This window comes from Rhizopus delemar, genomic scaffold, assembly GCF_000149305.1.
Source record: "Rhizopus delemar RA 99-880 supercont3.2 genomic scaffold, whole genome shotgun sequence".
In the NCBI taxonomy this organism is placed as follows: Eukaryota; Fungi; Mucoromycota; class Mucoromycetes; order Mucorales; family Rhizopodaceae; genus Rhizopus; species Rhizopus delemar.
Genome location: NW_027137828.1, coordinates 1,867,827 through 1,885,640, shown reverse-complemented (window position 1 = coordinate 1,885,640; position 17,814 = coordinate 1,867,827). Strand labels below are relative to the sequence as shown.

Below are 17,814 nucleotides of genomic sequence, written 5' to 3'. Positions count from 1 at the left end.
TATTATTTACAAGGATAGGAAAGCTTATAGAATTATCTTTGGTCAATTTAAAATCACGAGTAACAGTTATGTCTTTATTCTTTAATTTTCAATCAAGAGCCATACGGTTTAAATGACCGTTAGTTACATCTTCATCATCATTTGATTTTTCATCATTATTGGAGCGAATTGCCATACGATTGACACGGGAGAGAGAAAATCCTTCATTTGCTTTAGCATTATTTAAAGACTTCTTTGCCTCTTTAAACTCTTCACAGCGATGGCCTTTACTCCATTCTTTACCACAGTACGTACACGGCTTGGGCTTACTAATACCCTTATTGGTGCTTATGTTGTTCGATTTGATACCATTCATGACTTTACTAGTTCCTGTTGAAACTTTATTAGTCTTTACGAAAGAGACACGAGAGACTTGTTGTTAAGGATACATAAGATTATAGTCACTTTATTTTAGTAAAAGGAATCTCATATGATCCTAAATAATATGTTGACATAACTTTGGAATCATTTATAACATTATTCCCAGCACAGATCAATAAAGACTTTGATTAGATTTTTATATTAAGCTTTATTCATATTAACTTCACACAGTCAAATGTATGGCGTGGTTGTAATATAGTTTATTGATGATATGAGCATGTTGAATAAGGAATGACAATTACTTACCGGATCATCATTAAGTCACGCAAACATTTATCCTAACTGAGATATTATTATTAGCCATAATATCCAATCACGGAACTAGAGGATTTTATATTCATCCGTACCGTCTCCTAAATAGTCCTACATCCAGAGTTATCTGAAACCATCCCAATAGCATAATTGACAATACAAGCTAGGAACAGGCTAAACTAATAATTAGAAATAGTAATCATCTATTCTGTCGAATTGATCATAAATCTGTCCTAATTCTTTATCCGTATCATGTCTATAAATACTCTCACTTTTTACATGTAGAATTAATGATATTCAATCTTAGTTATCTTAACTTAATAAAGAGATACCAAGTTCTAACAGTATTTCTTTATCTTTGTTGTTATACTACTTTTACCTAAAACCCCCTATCCTAAACACTTGTTCTTCTTCAGATCCTCTGTTGCGCTTGTGTGGGTTTTTAATTGAAAAAGCAGAATCTTCACCTGAAGCAAGGACCAAGTCAATTATTTGATTAATTGAGCTAGGGAGTTTAGCACCAAGATGGGATGATATAGCCACTTGAGCCACGGTTTTGACAGAAGGTTTAAGTGATGCAAAGTATGTTACAGCTAGTTGGGTTCCATCTTCCATACCCGCTTCTCTTCTCATCTTTTGAAACCGATTCGAATATTCCCTATTACTTTCATAAGGAGCTTGACGCATAGAGCCAACTTCAACCATTAGCAAAAACTTTCGATACGGAGTATCAAAGTGGTCAAGAACAATAGGACGGACTTCCTTCCAGGTGTAACGCTTGTTCATTAGGGCTTCACGGGACCAAGATGTTATGTTCTGGTAAAGTAAAAGAAATAACAAAGATAAACCAAAAGAATACTTTTTGAGACTGAACTTTATTTAAGACAATCTTAATTGTTAAAAAGAAAACATTACAAAGTCTACTATTTATATTCTTCTATCAATTGACGGGTAAATGAGTAGTTATGAGCGTAGATCCAATCATTGACACGTTTGATTGAATAGTGATCACTGAATCGATTATGAAAATTTTTAATTCGTTGTTTTTATAGATCTTATTGTTCTTTAACTGATCTGGGAGAGTTGTCCCGTCTTCATTGAGAGGAAAGATATATTTATATGAAATGCCTCCAGTCAGATCAAAGTTGACTAGGTACCTGATCCATTATTATTCATTTACAGAAATGATGAATAGTAAAGATCATGACTTATTTAGTATTCATGTTTATTTTATAGAATGAATCGAATAGTGATAGTTTTATATAAAAAGAAGAAGAATATATTTTATTTAATAAAGATTTAAATTATTATCTTTTATCAATTTTAATATACTTCTTTTAGTTGTGATTATTCAATGTCCGTTATGATCAGACTCTGTTCTACAACATAATCCCCTCCCAGGTATAACTAATACCGTCTAGATCTTTTAGAATTTATATTGCCATTTACTTTATTACTACTTGTTGTAGAAGAGTGGCTGTTTTCATTAAGATCTGTTCTGGTCTTTCGTTTGCCTGTATGAGAAGTATTTATTAACTTCACGTTATTAGATTTTCCTTTATTATTTTGAAGGTCATATCTATATTTAATATCTTCAGGAACTATACCAACTCTTTGCCAATATTCAGTAATGAATTTAGGATCGGTAAAGTTAGAGGCAGGCTCCCAGGTATCATCGCTCTTATCATAGCCTTTCCATCTGCACTTATAAAGATATTTGCCTTTAAGCTTTTTATGTGCTAAGATGGCTTCTACCTGATAGAATTTATCTGTTGATATAACTTCATCTTGTGAGATGAGTTTTAACGCAGAAGGTGGGTAGTTTTTAGATAACAATTCACCCATTTCATCTTCTAGTACATACGATCCTCCTTGAGTAATTCTTTTTACTTTATAAGGTCCTTCATAGTTAGGATCTAACTTGTTGGTTTTAATATTTACTTTTACCATTACATAGCTATTTTCAGGGATCGTAATTAGTTTATGTGACGCATCAAACTTTTCCTTCTGATTGTTTGTGATTATTTTTGTACGTTCATATATGGCAGGGAATACAATCTCCGTCATTCTTTTTATATTGAGAAGGAGTTGTTTATTTATTTCTTCTTTAGTTGCCTTATTTTTTTCTTTGCTAAAATCTTCAAAGTCATTCATGTTACGAGCGTACATTAAAGTGAAGGGTGGCGTCTTAGTACGTTCATTATGTTTACCATTCAAGTAGAGTTGTGTAGAAGGAACATATAAATCCCAGTCTGCTTTAGCACCCTCGATTTGTTTCTTTATTGCATTTACAGCAGTTTGTACCCAACGTTCACTTACTCCATTAGCTCTGGGATGATAACTAGATATGAGTCTATGGTCATAACCAGCATTTTCAGCAAGTAACTGCATAAGCTCATTTACAAATTCACCACCATTGTCAGATTGGATTACACGTGGAAAACCATAATGCGAGAAGACATCGATTAAAGCTTTTACAATTGTCATAGATTGCTTATCAGGCAAGGGTTTCAATACACAGTAACGTGTAGCAATGTCAACCATAATCAATAAGTAATTGTTGCCATTCAAGGAAGTTTTCATGGGACCAGCTAAGTCAATGCCCCAACTATCTCCAGGTAATGTGGCAGTAATGGGTCTTAGAGGATTATAACCCTTTTTGATTATGTTAAATTGTTGGCATGGAATACAACTCTTAACAAGTTCTACGGCTTCATTTTTCAGATTGGACCAATAGATACCTTTACGTTTTAAGGCATGGTAAATTGCATCAGAACCAAAGTGTCCTTTAATATGCTCACGTAGAAGAAGTAGTTTACGTTCTTCTGGATCCGGAGGTGTCATGTATTCACCTTTGTCTTCACTGGGTAGTTTTACTGCTGCTCTATTCAAAAGATGAGGCTTATCCCCTCCCAGTTCATTGACAGGATCTTCAATTTCATATAGACGAGAAAGTGTATCAGGGAGAATATTATCTACACCTGGTAAATGAACGACTTTAAAATCATATTGGAGCAGTGTATCGAACCAATTTATGAGCATAGCGTTAGCAATCTTTTGCGTATGAAGATAAGTGAGTGCCTTATGATCAGTATACAGGGTAAATTTGTTTCCCCATAAATACTTATGGAACCTCTTCAGAGCATATACAACTGCTAATAATTCTCGCTTAGTAGCTGAATAGTTACGTTCACTTTTAGATAAAGTTTTAGCTATCATAGAGATATAATGTACTTTCCCATTTATCTTTTGATACAGAATGACACCTATACCAACGTTAGAGGCATCGGTAGCGACATAGAAAGGTTGATTCATATCAGGGTATGAAAGAATTACATTTTCTAACAATACTTTCTTTAAGTTGTCAAAACATTGTTGGTGCTTATCATTCCATAACTTAATCAATGATTTTTCATTTCTTAACGCATCCAATGGAGCTAATAATGCGGATGCTTTAGGAATATGAGGACGGAAATAATTTATGAGTCCACAGTATCTCATTATATCCTTTCCAGTCTTGGGAACAGGAAATTCTTGCACATTAGCAACTTTACGAAGGTCAAGAGAAACACCTTTAGGAGATATTCTGAAACCAAGTAAATTAATTTTGCGTTGAAAAAATGTACATTTATCAGGATTTAACTTGAGATTTACTTTAGTAAGTTTATCGATTACTTGCTTCAAGTGTTGCTTATGCTCTTCAATGGAAGTAGATGCTACAACTATGTCGTCAACAAAACATTTAGCAAAGGACATGTTTTCTAATGCGATGCTCATAGTTCTCTGCATTACACTGGATACATGCTTTAAACCAAAAGGAGTACCAACAGGTATATACTGTACAGAGTTCCAAGAGAAAGCTAATTTGTGTGCATGCTCTTCATTCATTTTTAAAGAGTTAAAAGCAGATTTAAGGTCCAAAGTGGAATATACAGTTGCTCCTTTCAATTCCTCAAATAATTCAGAAATTTTAGGTAAGGGCATTCTGTAAATTGACTTTAGAAGAGCATTAACATGTCTGGGATCATGGCACACACGGTAACCAGTTACTTCACCCTTAGCATTGGTCTTCTTTACTACAGTCAAAGCTGAGTTCCACTCGGTGTTAGCAGGAGCTCTCTTGATTACACCATTCTCCAGCCATTCATCTATCTGATCTTGTACTATCTTATGATATGCTAAAGGCACAGGATAGGGACGTCGATAAGATGTGACACCTTCAGGAGTTTCAATCGAGACAACAGATTCCGGTATAGTACAAAAGGAACCTTTAGGTATTGCTTGATTTAATTGAATTAATGGTTTAATATAGTTTAATGCTTGTTGATATTCATTAGATGAACCAGCGGGGCAGTTCTCTAATTCAGACATCTCATCATCAACTTTATTCAAGAGTTCACTAAAGTCATTGAATTTATGTTCAGGTACTTTGGAATTGTCTAAAGATACTTTACTATCATCCCATTTATAAGGAAGACCAGTAAGACCAATACCAAGTTTACTCATAAAATCAGTACCAATACTCATATCATGATCATTTGTTAAATTCATTACTTCAAAGGTATGATTAAAACTTTTTCCATTACACTTAATGTTTACTTCAGTTAAACCAATTCTCTTAGTAGTAGAGTCAGAGTCAGCTAACTTTATGACATTATTATTTTTAGGAGGAATAATTAAAAAATTATTTTGGAAACAAAATTTTTTATTTATAGAGGAAAAATTTGCTCCCGTATCCAAAATTGTGATGGCTTTTCTATTGTTTACAAGTATAGGAAAAGTTATAGAATTATCATTAGTACTTTTAAAGTCTCGAGTAACTATTAATTCTTTTTCTTTTTTAGACTTACAGTCAAGTGCCATACGGTTGAGAGGGCTGTTTATCTCACATTCATCCTCTTCATCGGATACATTATTTTCAGTTCTTACGGCCATTCGGTTTATATGTACAACATTGTCCTTATTATTGCTATTATTATTCTTAGCATCTAAGAACTCTTTGCACTTATGACCTTGGAACCAATCCTTGCGGCAGTAAGTACATGGCTTGGGCTTATACTTTCCCTTATTTGCCAGAGGTGTCTTGAACTTGTTGGCCAATACTTTATTAGTTCCAAAAGGAGCTTTACTAGTATTACCAGCATTATGAGGTGTACGTTCATCATCGTTCATAGGACGAGCACGTTTATGGGGAGTCTTGGCAGCAAAAGCAGAATCTTCACCAGAGGCAAGTACCAAGTCGATGATTTGAGTTATCGAGCTAGGTAAGCGAGAGCCAAAGTGAGAGGATATCGCTAGTTGCGCGACAGACTTGACAGATGCTTTTAATGAAGCAAAATAGGTAACAGCCAGGAGAGTGCTGTCTTCCATACCAGCTTCACGACGCATCTTTTGGAAACGGTTAGAGTATTCCCTATTACTCTCGTAAGTGCCTTGACACATGGAACCGACTTCAACCATCAGTAAGAACTTGCGGTAAGGGGTGTCGAAATGATCCAAGATCATAGGGCGGACTTGTTTCCAAGAGAGATTCTTTTCGAGCAGTGCTTCCCTGCACCAAGAGACTTGCTCAGGGTTCATGCAGAGCGGCAGCAAACGTTCCCAGTTGGAGTTGAGGGCTTGACCATGAGCGCGCAAGACAGTTTCAAAGGTGTTGCAAAAATCATACGCACTGTCGTAGCACTCAGCCTTCTTTCTCCAAATTGCATCACCTTTTAATTGCAGCGTAGGCAGATCATTTGGTACAACCAGACGAAGATAATGATTACTGGGACCATCAACAGGGGGTTTCACCTCTTCAAACATGGCAGTGAACGACTTGAGAGCCTCCTTTGCTCTATTAACCTTTTCTTCGCACTCTTTGAACTTTTGATGTGCAATAAGAGCGGCAGCAGGATCAGAATCGTCTTCATTCAGAACCATATATTCCATAAAGTGCAATTTGGCGTGGTTCTTGAGATTTTCAATGATTTGGAACTTGCGCTTTATGATATCAGCAGTGGATTCCAGCACTTTAGGAGCAGGTGTAGCAGTATCCGTATCCATAGGGGTAGGTTCAGAAGCGTACTTGCTAGCCATACTTCCTTGAGGTTCGGACAGAGGAGAAGAAAGATCAGAGATGATAGAACCTTCATTTCCAGGGGAGCTAGTGACAACGGGGTCAACCATGGGGTTTTCTTGATCAGTAGACATATTTGCGATAAAGTTTGGAATTCAAAAAGTAAAATGTTATGTTCTGGTAAAGTAAAAGAAATAACAAAGATAAACCAAAAGAATACTTTTTGAGACTGAACTTTATTTAAGACAATCTTAATTGTTAAAAAGAAAACATTACAAAGTCTACTATTTATATTCTTCTATCAATTGACGGGTAAATGAGTAGTTATGAGCGTAGATCCAATCATTGACACGTTTGATTGAATAGTGATCACTGAATCGATTATGAAAATTTTTAATTCGTTGTTTTTATAGATCTTATTGTTCTTTAACTGATCTGGGAGAGTTGTCCCGTCTTCATTGAGAGGAAAGATATATTTATATGAAATGCCTCCAGTCAGATCAAAGTTGACTAGGTACCTGATCCATTATTATTCATTTACAGAAATGATGAATAGTAAAGATCATGACTTATTTAGTATTCATGTTTATTTTATAGAATGAATCGAATAGTGATAGTTTTATATAAAAAGAAGAAGAATATATTTTATTTAATAAAGATTTAAATTATTATCTTTTATCAATTTTAATATACTTCTTTTAGTTGTGATTATTCAATGTCCGTTATGATCAGACTCTGTTCTACAACACAAGAGACTTGTTCTGGGTTCATGCATAAAGGTAATAAGCGTTCCCAGGACTATGTAAAAGATACGATGCAAGGAGATTCCGGGCCGGGTATTTGTCCTACCTAGATGCCAAATATAGCAATCGATGCAAATAATTTTTCCGCATCGAATGGTGTTACTTTCGAGGCAGTCACGTTTAAACTCAGAGAGATATGGCGCTTGCAACACGAAAAAACCTCTTTTGAGCTGACCCCACAAAAACGATGCGGAGGGATTACTCTACCAATATTTGTACAACATCAGCAAGCAGTACCGCAATCGATGCAAATAATTTTTTCCAATCCAATGGCGGTACTCATAGATCTCTCACTGTAACACACAAGGAGGTACAGGCTTTTAAAGACGAAAAAACCCCCTGGTCGGACGGACATTATGCTACCAGAAAGGATTACAAGCCGAATTCTTGTCCTACCAATATGACAAGCTTATCCATAGGTAGAAACAGTGTTTCCGCATTTAATGATGGTATTTACAAGGTGATCACATCGAAACTCAGCTTGGTATCCGTCTTAAAGCGTGAAAAAAGTGCTTTTGCTGATGGACAAGAAATTGTACAAGTAGACTGCAATCTGAATATTGTTTCTAGTTACACTTAAGGTATTCTGAGAATCTCAGATGATATTTCTACATTGATTGCTCATTCTATTAAAGATTGCCCTTCGTAGTATCTTACATAACAATCGTAACATATACCCAGTTGTCATGTAATGAAAAAAATGACTGAACAATAATAAGGAAAGAGTGTAAGTCCTGCATGAGACTGGTTTATATTTCAGTTTAATGTAAACTAAAAATATTCTAATTGAAGTCAGATATTTATATCTTATTGAATGAATGGCTTGATATCTTCTACTGTAAGCGTTCGTCTAATCTTCAGATACTTTAGCAAGTGTTATTCTAATTATGATTATGAAAACTTTTCATTTGTTCTTTTTTATGTTTGTGATAGATTATCTTTTATTCTGTGGATTCCTCACTGATTTGAATAGCGTTATTTCATCTATGTGAGATCAGAAGAACTCATGACATTGGATTAGATTTCTAACAATAGGAAAAAAAAATTATTACTTTAGTTGATACTTAACGAAGTGTTGTAAGCATAGTTATTTTCTACACGACTCCAGCTGAATTATAATAAATAAAGATACGCAAAAGATTAAATTATGATTAAACAATTCTACACTTTTCCAAATTTAGAACAATAAGATCAGTATTCGTCATCCTAGAGAGTTTAATCAATTGTCAACCCCAAAAGTAATTAGATCGAAGTTAATTGACTGGTTATTATTTCTATTGTTCAATTTCAAATGCATATATTAGAACATCGACAAGCTTTAGCTTAATCATTGGTTCTTCAGCACGACATCGTTACCGAACCTATATCCTTTATAGCTACGCTCACAAAGAATATAAATAGATGCCAACTTTTGATCCATAAAACGGGGCTCTTTTGCAATATAAAGAAGGATTTTAATCTTATATTGCTACTATTGTTTTTTTTTGTTACTGTTTTTTTTTGCTGCGTTTTTTTATTTTTGTTGCTGTTTTTATTGTTTTTTTTTTTTTTTTGCTTTATTTTTTTTTAACCTTACGACTACAACACAAAGAACCATCATTAATATAAAGCATACTCTAGAAGAATGCATTAACCTGAAATTAATCATTGTTGTGATATTTGGGATGGTGCGTACTCGATTGCAGTTCAAAATAAAGTAAAACTTGAAACTTGATAATTGATGAGTTATTTGAATTTTTTTATTGAGTGAAGACAGACGAGAGAGCCCATTAAATCAGACGACGTCTTCATAAATTTAGTAATCAAGGAACCATAGCTACAAAGTATGAGTTACTAAAGTTAGCTGTGCATATTGAAGGATATATATCAGTAGCCTTTTATAAAAATAGTTTTAAATTATATAGAATGGAGATATTGATCAATCGCACTCAACATTTAAGTGTAATAACAAAAATACGACATACATAATCTTATTTAACTTATCTTATATCTTGTTTTATTTTAATTACAATCTTGCATTGAATCTTATATCTGCCAATGTCGACTTTAATTGGTTACTGCTCAATAGCACCTTTTACTCAGACAAAGGGACTGAAATTTGGCATACTTTTAATAGACATCACTACTACAGCATACCTATCATCAGTATGTATGAACTTGACTTGGAAGGAGTGTAAGTTTATAGCAAACCATTCTTTTTAGTGTTTTGAGAGTGATATTTTATTTTTATTGTTAAGCATGAAAGGGATACAATTAAGACATAGAACCCGCAGGTACATATTTAATTAGAACTATTTGTAAACATAATTAATTTATGAATTACTGGCTCTGTTGCCTAAATTTCTACGGGTAGCACGGGTAGCACGGTTAACACCTCTAGGTCTACCAACAGGGCGGCTTCCGGTTCGAGGCCTTCCACCAAGACGATTACTACGTGCAGGTAAGGCTTCGTTTTGACCATTTCTAGATACCAAAGGACTGCCCTGCTCTGATTGAAGTAAAAAGCTGGATGTTTCTGCCGTGTCATTTAGCTCCTCCCCGCTATCGTTAGCTTGTATAGCTTCTTCTTCTAATAATTCCCTAGCATCGCGGGCACGACGACGTTCTACCCATGCTTCAAAACGACGAGCATCTCTAGCTGCAATTCGAGCTGACACTGAAGGTGAGTTACCATCAAGACCACGCGTAAACCAATCCTCAGTTTCTGCAGACCGTTCAGCTGGATCTGAGTTCATTGCCACTTCGCGGATCATGCGCTCAAAGTACTGCTTGACATTACCGGCATTCTCGCTTCGCCAAAGATGCTCCAAGATGCGTTTGTAGCAGTTTTCTTTGGTTCGGTTACGAGGCTTGATAAACGCTTTTAGAGGAGCCCACATACTTTCAATCATGTTGGTATGAATCTTTCCCGATATGGGCAAACCAGAAAATGAGCCTTGGTTACCTTGTACTTGATCTACCGTGGCAAAGTCTAAGGAATGATTGACAACCTGATGCCTGGCAAAGAAGAAGTTGCCGTCATTGTAAGCGCTTGCATTGTCAAGTATCTCGCCAGTATTCTCATCACGCTCTTCCCTAGGGTGCAGACCGGAATATGCTCTCCATCCATCAGATCTAATGGTTGACCCACGCTGGCAGTTATCATAAATGATGGGCAAGAGTGTTGCCGCTGTCCGATTAGGGACGGTGCAAAAGAATTTGCGCCCTGCTTCATACCTAGGTCTTAGCTCTTGTTCGCCAGTTCGATGATCGGTGTAAGTGTAAAATCGATCTGCTTCATTGACTGGGACCAAGCATTCAACCATACCAAAGACCCAGATGCCTTCTACACGATGACCACGATGGTTTTTTCGCTTGCCAAACTTAGACTCATCTATTTGTATATGGTGACACCTTACATTGGAGCCTAGTTTATGCTCCTCTTGTCGATTATGGGCATTGTAGTCACTGAGCATCATTAATCGAAGATCATTTGCCAATGAAGTCACAGCAGGACGGCTCATGCCATGGGAGTTGCAAATGTTGGTGATGCTTGCGTCTTTTAGATAATCATACATCACCGAAAGAGTGTAGTTTGTCAAGCATTTACGATTGTAAAAAACCGAGTTGTACGTACAGACACGAGACTTTCTACCAGGGTGACCAACAGTATTACCATTTTCATCGATGTCAAGACCACCAGCACAATAGTACGTAAGTCTTCCGCTGTCGACACGATTTCTTAGGGTGCAAACTTTTCGACAGCCATCAATGCCACATACATTGGTTCTATGAAAGGCGTTGTTTGCGGATAAAAGATGACTGCAAAAAAAAGGTAAAGGGTCAGTAAGAAAATAAATCCCACTATCGCAATGTAACATTTTTGATTATAATTAACTTACTCCCATGCTCTTTCGGGACTAACAATTATTTCCGCTTCAAGGACACGGTCACCAGCAGGAGGAACATAAGACCTGTAGCTTGAAACTACTTGACCAGATACTCGACCGCCCCTACGAGGAGTGGCACCGTTGTTTGAATGGACAGAAGCAGATGAGTTGAGACGAAGCATGTTAAGTAGATAAAATAAAGAAGAAAAAAAGAAAAAAGGCATGTCTCTTTATATAGATATTTGAAATGCAATTAAACACGTTGTTTCACATATCACATACTCAAATATGCACATGGTTACAACTCGGAAATTAGCACTCGTGGTTACAACTCGGAAATTAACACTCGTGGTTACAACTCGGAAATTGGTACTCGAAGTTACGATTCATTATATACCTGCGCCTTGTGGTTACATATGCATGCTATTATGGATGGTTTCACTATTCTAATCCACCCTATGTTCTTCTATTTGCAGATTATAGCACATAGTACCAGTTTTGATATTTCACCCGTCTCATATTTAAAACTGTGCAAATGAAGTTTGTTAGCTTAATTTGTCACTGTCGTAATCTTATTTACCCAAAAAGAGTTCTTGTCCATTTTCGCATTATAGAACCAATAGTTCGGTGAATTCTTAAACATTACAGTATAATAAGCTTTTTACTAGCAACCAACAGCAGTTTTTCATTGTATACCTATTATGAACCTCGCTTTAGAAAAGGCGGTATGGCTGATATTGTTGTAAAACACACAGAAAGGAGTGATAGTGCTCAGGCCAAAAAGAGAGGCTTTGTACAATTGCCCCAAAGATTTATTCATGCTCCTTTTTGCTTGCTTCGTAATTATCTTTTGTAAAAGGAATTTAGTGCTTAAAGTTTATCAGCAATCAATGTAGAAATATCATCTGAGATTCTCAGAATACCTTAAGTGTAACTAGAAACAATATTCAGATTGCAGTCTACTTGTACAATTTCTTGTCCATCAGCAAAAGCACTTTTTTCACGCTTTAAGACGGATACCAAGCTGAGTTTCGATGTGATCACCTTGTAAATACCATCATTAAATGCGGAAACACTGTTTCTACCTATGGATAAGCTTGTCATATTGGTAGGACAAGAATTCGGCTTGTAATCCTTTCTGGTAGCATAATGTCCGTCCGACCAGGGGGTTTTTTCGTCTTTAAAAGCCTGTACCTCCTTGTGTGTTACAGTGAGAGATCTATGAGTACCGCCATTGGATTGGAAAAAATTATTTGCATCGATTGCGGTACTGCTTGCTGATGTTGTACAAATATTGGTAGAGTAATCCCTCCGCATCGTTTTTGTGGGGTCAGCTCAAAAGAGGTTTTTTCGTGTTGCAAGCGCCATATCTCTCTGAGTTTAAACGTGACTGCCTCGAAAGTAACACCATTCGATGCGGAAAAATTATTTGCATCGATTGCTATATTTGGCATCTAGGTAGGACAAATACCCGGCCCGGAATCTCCTTGCATCGTATCTTTTCCTTCAGCCCGTTCCCAATTTGAATTAAGTGACAAACCATGAGCATGTAGTACCGTTTCAAACGTATTGCAGAAGTCATAAGCAGAATCAAAGGGGTCTGACTTTTTCTTCCACAGTGCCTCACCACGTAATTGTAACACAGGTAAATCATTTGGGACTACTAAACGCACCGAACCAAGAATTTCAGAGCCATTTGAGTCTTGCTTATCATCAAAAAGAGAGATCATTGATTTATGGGCTTCTTGTGCAGCCACTATCTTCTGTTCAAATTCTCTATACAACGACAAAGCTTGCAATGTTTCTGGACTATCAGGACTAGATTGGTTTGAATTCATGTACGCAGCAAACAGAACCAAAGCTTGTTTTTTCATATCCTTGATCATACCAATGCTTTTAAGAGCTACATCTTCAGGTTTAGGCGTTACAGGAGTAGGAGTGTCTTCTTCCATAGGAGTAATATCAGAGTGAGCATATTTACTGGCCATAGTACCCAGTTGGACAGAAGGATTCACAGTAGATGGAGAATCAGTAGGATTGCTAGTACCATCAGCAATTTCACCGAGAGTGTTTTCAGACATACGTATTTTAAATTTCAAATAAAGAGCAAAATTCAAAAAGTAAAATGTTGTATAATGGTTTAAATAATAAAGGAAAAGGTAAAAACAAAGATCAAGAAACAGTTTGGGTACTTTTCGAGACTGATCTTTATTTCAGTTTAAGTTAAAGTAAAAATTATTCTAATTGAAGGTAGGTATTTATATCTTATTGAGTGAGTGGCTTGATATCTTCTATTGTTATCGTTCTTCTAATATTCAGGTACTTTAGCAAGTGTTATCTATAATTATGATTATGAAAACTTTTCATTTGTTCTTTTGTATGTCTGTCATAGATTATCTTTTATTCTGGGAATTCCTCACTGAATTGAATAACGTTATTTTACGCGTTATTTCAATTATGTGAAAGATTAGCAATATTCCTGACATTGGATTGGATTTGGTTATTTTAGTTGATACTTCTTCTTATCAAAGAACTCTCATGAATACAATACATATTCTAAAAGAACATGTTTAATTGGAATTGATTGTATGATCTTATTTAAATAAACTTATATTTTATTTTATTTTAATTATGATCTTGTATTAAGACTTATATTTATTAATGTCAACTACAATCAGTTACTGTTCTACAACATTTATAGACATGATACGGATAAAGAATTAGGACAGATTTATGATTGAAGTGTTTTTAAGTATTTAAAATATGAAAAAGAAGAATTAACGAGACCGAACAATAGTTCTAAAGTCGAATACTTTTATTAAAGAAAGATTCCAAGGCTATTTATATTAGTTGAGCAAGACCTGAGATTAAATGACAAGAGATAGTTACGACCGATATGATTTGACATGTATAAGAAAAATTTTATAAACTGATGTAAATAATCAACTGTTGAGATGAAAGTGAAACTTGGCTGTTCAGGGCAGTTGGTAATTATCAGGATCTATTCTTATTCAAACTCATTTGTAAAGATTTAGCTTAGAATGATAAGACTGTTATCTTATTGACATGTCAAAACATGACAATGATCAATTCGACAGAATAGATGATTACTATTTCTAATTATTAGTTTAGCCTGTTCCTAGCTTGTATTGTCAATTATGCTATTGGGATGTGTTGTATCCACACAACTAATAAAGTGAACATTCATGGATAAACTTGGATACTACAGAATTATAGTCTAACCAGATCTCTATTAATAAACGTGAGAATTCTGCAATAGCCAATCTTGCCCTGTTGTCCTACCAGCGTTCTAAAAGACTATATCGGAACCTGATTACAACAACGGCAGTTCAATCCTATTCTATAATTATCGTTAGATCAATAGTTTAATTACTTCATTGTCCCTTGATTCGTCAAGTAGACAGCGGCTATTGATTATCCACTATCCTTCCTTATATTCCATATCATTCTTTTAACCGATCAATTGAAATAGCGGTAAAGACCCAGACATTCAAAAAGTATAAATACTCTCAATATTTTCTATTAATAAAGTCATATATAATCTTTAGTTTCACAACTATCGTCTTTTTGTAGTTTTTGTCTTCTATTTCATATTTGGCAAAACAGGATGGTTTCAGATAACTCTGGATGTAGGACTATTTAGGAGATGGTACGGATGAATATAAAATCCTCTAGTTCCGTGATTGGATATTACGGCTAATAATAATATCTCAGTTAGGATAAATGTTTGCGTGACTTAATGATGATCCGGTAAGTAATTGTCATTCCTTATTCAACATGCTCATATCATCAATAAACTATATTACAACCACGCCATACATTTGACTGTGTGAAGTTAATATGAATAAAGCTTAATATAAAAATCTAATCAAGGTCTTTTATTGATCTGTGCTGGGAATAATGTTATAAATGATTCCAAAGTTATGTCAACATATTATTTAGGATCATATGAGATTCCTTTTACTAAAATAAAGTGACTATAATCTTATGTATCCTTAACAATTATTAATAGTTTGACCAACGTCCTTTGTTCTAAATATACTTACGTATATGTTGTGGCATACTTCCTGTAACTTTTTATCACTCTTCCGGCATTATAAGCTCCTATAAAACTTGATTATACGTTCATAAAGCTCATTCATGCATTTTAGTACAGTTTCATAGTCATTAAGCCTCCTTTTCACCAATGATGACATGTTTTCCGTAGTCTTTAAGCCAGAAGATTGTTCAGGCCATTGTAAAACATTATAAAATCGTTTTTGAAGGTACTACTTTACTACTTTCGGAGTATGCTTAGGGTCGTTGTCATGCTGGCAAATCACCTGATGACGTTGGAAGCCTACTTTATCGACACCATATTCTATCGTACACTCCAATTTACCTTCCAAGGTCTCTTTGTACATTGCTTTGTCCATATTACCATTGGTTTTGCACATCCAACCGGCTCCAGCATAGGTAATGGCATTCCACAGCATGATATTGCATCCATCGTGTTTAACAGCAATCTTCACGTGATGGCGTTTGAGGCTTTCCTCTGATCGAATCCAAGCCTAGGTGTGTCCATCCAAATTAAATCTATTTATTTTTGTCTCGTCTGGTCAAATAACGCGTTCCTAGTCATCTACTGTCGAGTTACTCTGAGCAATACACCAAGAAAGTTTGTTGCGGATATTCTTTGCACTGAGTAATGGCTTCTTTGGCTTCTCAATCGCGCCCAAGACTGTCTTTCGAAGGACTTTATGAACTCTTTCAACACCTACGTTCTTTCCAATATGGTTTTCAAGACATTTGGTAACCTTCACAGCACTCGGAACACAATTTTTGGTGAGCTGGCGTACATAGTAATGTTCATCAGCTGCAGACAATACCTTAGATCGACCCCCGTTCGGCCTCATAACACTAGAGCAATGGGTTTTTCGGAGCCTTCTAATCGTACTCTTACCTAAACCCGTCAATTCTTCCATCTCCCGAACCGACTTACCTTGTTTAAGGAAAGTAATAGCTTGAAATACCATATCTCCTGGGACTTGTTTCACGTTGAGGTTTAATGAGCGAGTTATAGCCGAGTAGGAGTTTAAAACTTCCGCAGATGTTAATTAGGACATCGGATACGTTTGCGGCGCTAATACATTCAGTTTGGTGATTGTATGCAAGTTGTTGATGGATATTTTGTAGATATTCTGATTTTTTCAATATGCTCCCAAAACTGTCCCAATGCACCGGTCATTTTTTACATTCATTATCTCCGTCTGTGTTACATAACTTGAGAAGCAGTCTGTACCACGTACATCTACACCGCCACAGCTTTCAAATGAGGTACAACAAGGCATACTTTACGCAATCAGTAATCGCACAATTGACGGTAAAAGACAAAATTACAAAACATTGGGACAGTTTTGGGAGTCACTGTATAAAAGGATGTTTGATTTTTTATTGAATAAACGAGATACAGTCTTCTCTTTTCTTTTTATTATATTTCTTTTTACACTTACTTTACGCCTTTAAAGTCAATACTAGTTCTCTTTTCCTGGTTACTGTTTTAAATTTCAAGCTATTCAAGGTAAAGCATAATCAGGGGAAAAGCATATATCAATTTTGATATGTGCTATGTTGGTCAGGACCGCCTCTTTTTCCCAAATGAAACACTGGAAATAATTGGTGATTGTCAACATCTACAGTCAGTTGTTGCATCTAAAAATCAACGTTTTTGACGTCTTTGATTAAATGAAAAAAGTTAACGCTCGCTGTATTGGTCATTTTCGAATTTTGAAAAAAGATTCAGGTGCGAAAAAAATAAAGAAATTGAACAATATTTTTGTTTTTTTTGTAGCGTAAGTATTTATAAAGTTATTCATGTTTTAAAAAAGTGTCTTTTTTTTTCAAATGATCTTTTTTTGGAAATCCTGTTCCTCTCTATCGTTGAAAGACCGATATCTTCTTTTTTTTATTTTTGAGGGCAAAATGCGGAAATCAAAAGCATTTTGCGATTATTTTGTTCAGAAGAATACATATTAGGAAGGTGGTTTGTGATTTTTAGCTTAGATCATTACAAACGTGTTACAGAACGTAACAAAATAGTTGTGTTTGGGAAAAAAAAATGGCCTGGTAAAAAAAAAAGACTAAGTTAAAAAAAAAAGACTAAGTTAAAAAAAAAAGACGAAGTTAAAAAAAAAAAGACGAAGTTAAAAAAAAAAGACGAAGTTAAAAAAAAAGAAAAGAAAAGAGTATAGCTATAAAAAGTTCATTGTTCAAATGAAAACAGTACTCTAACAACAAATATACTTTATAGAAATGCAAATGCTATTACATTATAAAAAAAGAATACGTGTATATTCTAAAAGAATAAAAAATAAAGAAGCTCTGCTAACATTTTGTTACAAGGCAGTTATAA

The 17,814-nt window shown here is 35.2% G+C and overlaps 5 protein-coding genes across 5 annotated transcripts; all 5 read right to left on the bottom strand.

Moving 5' to 3' along the window:
• Positions 1-1,047: 1,047 nt before the first annotated feature.
• RO3G_02954 (uncharacterized protein) lies at positions 1,048-1,458 on the bottom strand (the record flags this gene model as incomplete). Its single annotated transcript, XM_067657545.1, has 1 exon — positions 1,048-1,458. One exon carries the CDS (start codon positions 1,456-1,458, stop codon positions 1,048-1,050), a length of 411 nt encoding a protein of 136 aa, XP_067513646.1.
• A 621-nt stretch (positions 1,459-2,079) lies between these two features.
• Positions 2,080-6,864, bottom strand: RO3G_02953 (uncharacterized protein; the record flags this gene model as incomplete). The annotated part of the gene is made up of 2 exons (XM_067657544.1): positions 2,080-5,423; positions 5,523-6,864. 2 exons carry the CDS (start codon positions 6,862-6,864, stop codon positions 2,080-2,082), a joined length of 4,686 nt encoding a protein of 1,561 aa, XP_067513645.1.
• Positions 6,865-9,845: 2,981 nt separating this feature from the next.
• On the bottom strand, positions 9,846-11,584 carry RO3G_02952 (uncharacterized protein; the record flags this gene model as incomplete). The annotated part of the gene is made up of 2 exons (XM_067657543.1): positions 9,846-11,334; positions 11,415-11,584. The coding sequence occupies 2 exons, from the start codon at positions 11,582-11,584 to the stop codon at positions 9,846-9,848; spliced, it is 1,659 nt and encodes a 552-aa protein (XP_067513644.1).
• Positions 11,585-12,856: 1,272 nt separating this feature from the next.
• RO3G_02951 (uncharacterized protein) lies at positions 12,857-13,483 on the bottom strand (the record flags this gene model as incomplete). The annotated part of the gene is made up of 1 exon (XM_067657542.1): positions 12,857-13,483. The coding sequence occupies one exon, from the start codon at positions 13,481-13,483 to the stop codon at positions 12,857-12,859; it is 627 nt and encodes a 208-aa protein (XP_067513643.1).
• A 2,553-nt stretch (positions 13,484-16,036) lies between these two features.
• On the bottom strand, positions 16,037-16,438 carry RO3G_02950 (uncharacterized protein; the record flags this gene model as incomplete). Its single annotated transcript, XM_067657541.1, has 2 exons — positions 16,037-16,278; positions 16,405-16,438. 2 exons carry the CDS (start codon positions 16,436-16,438, stop codon positions 16,037-16,039), a joined length of 276 nt encoding a protein of 91 aa, XP_067513642.1.
• Between the last annotated feature and the right edge of the window lie 1,376 nt (positions 16,439-17,814).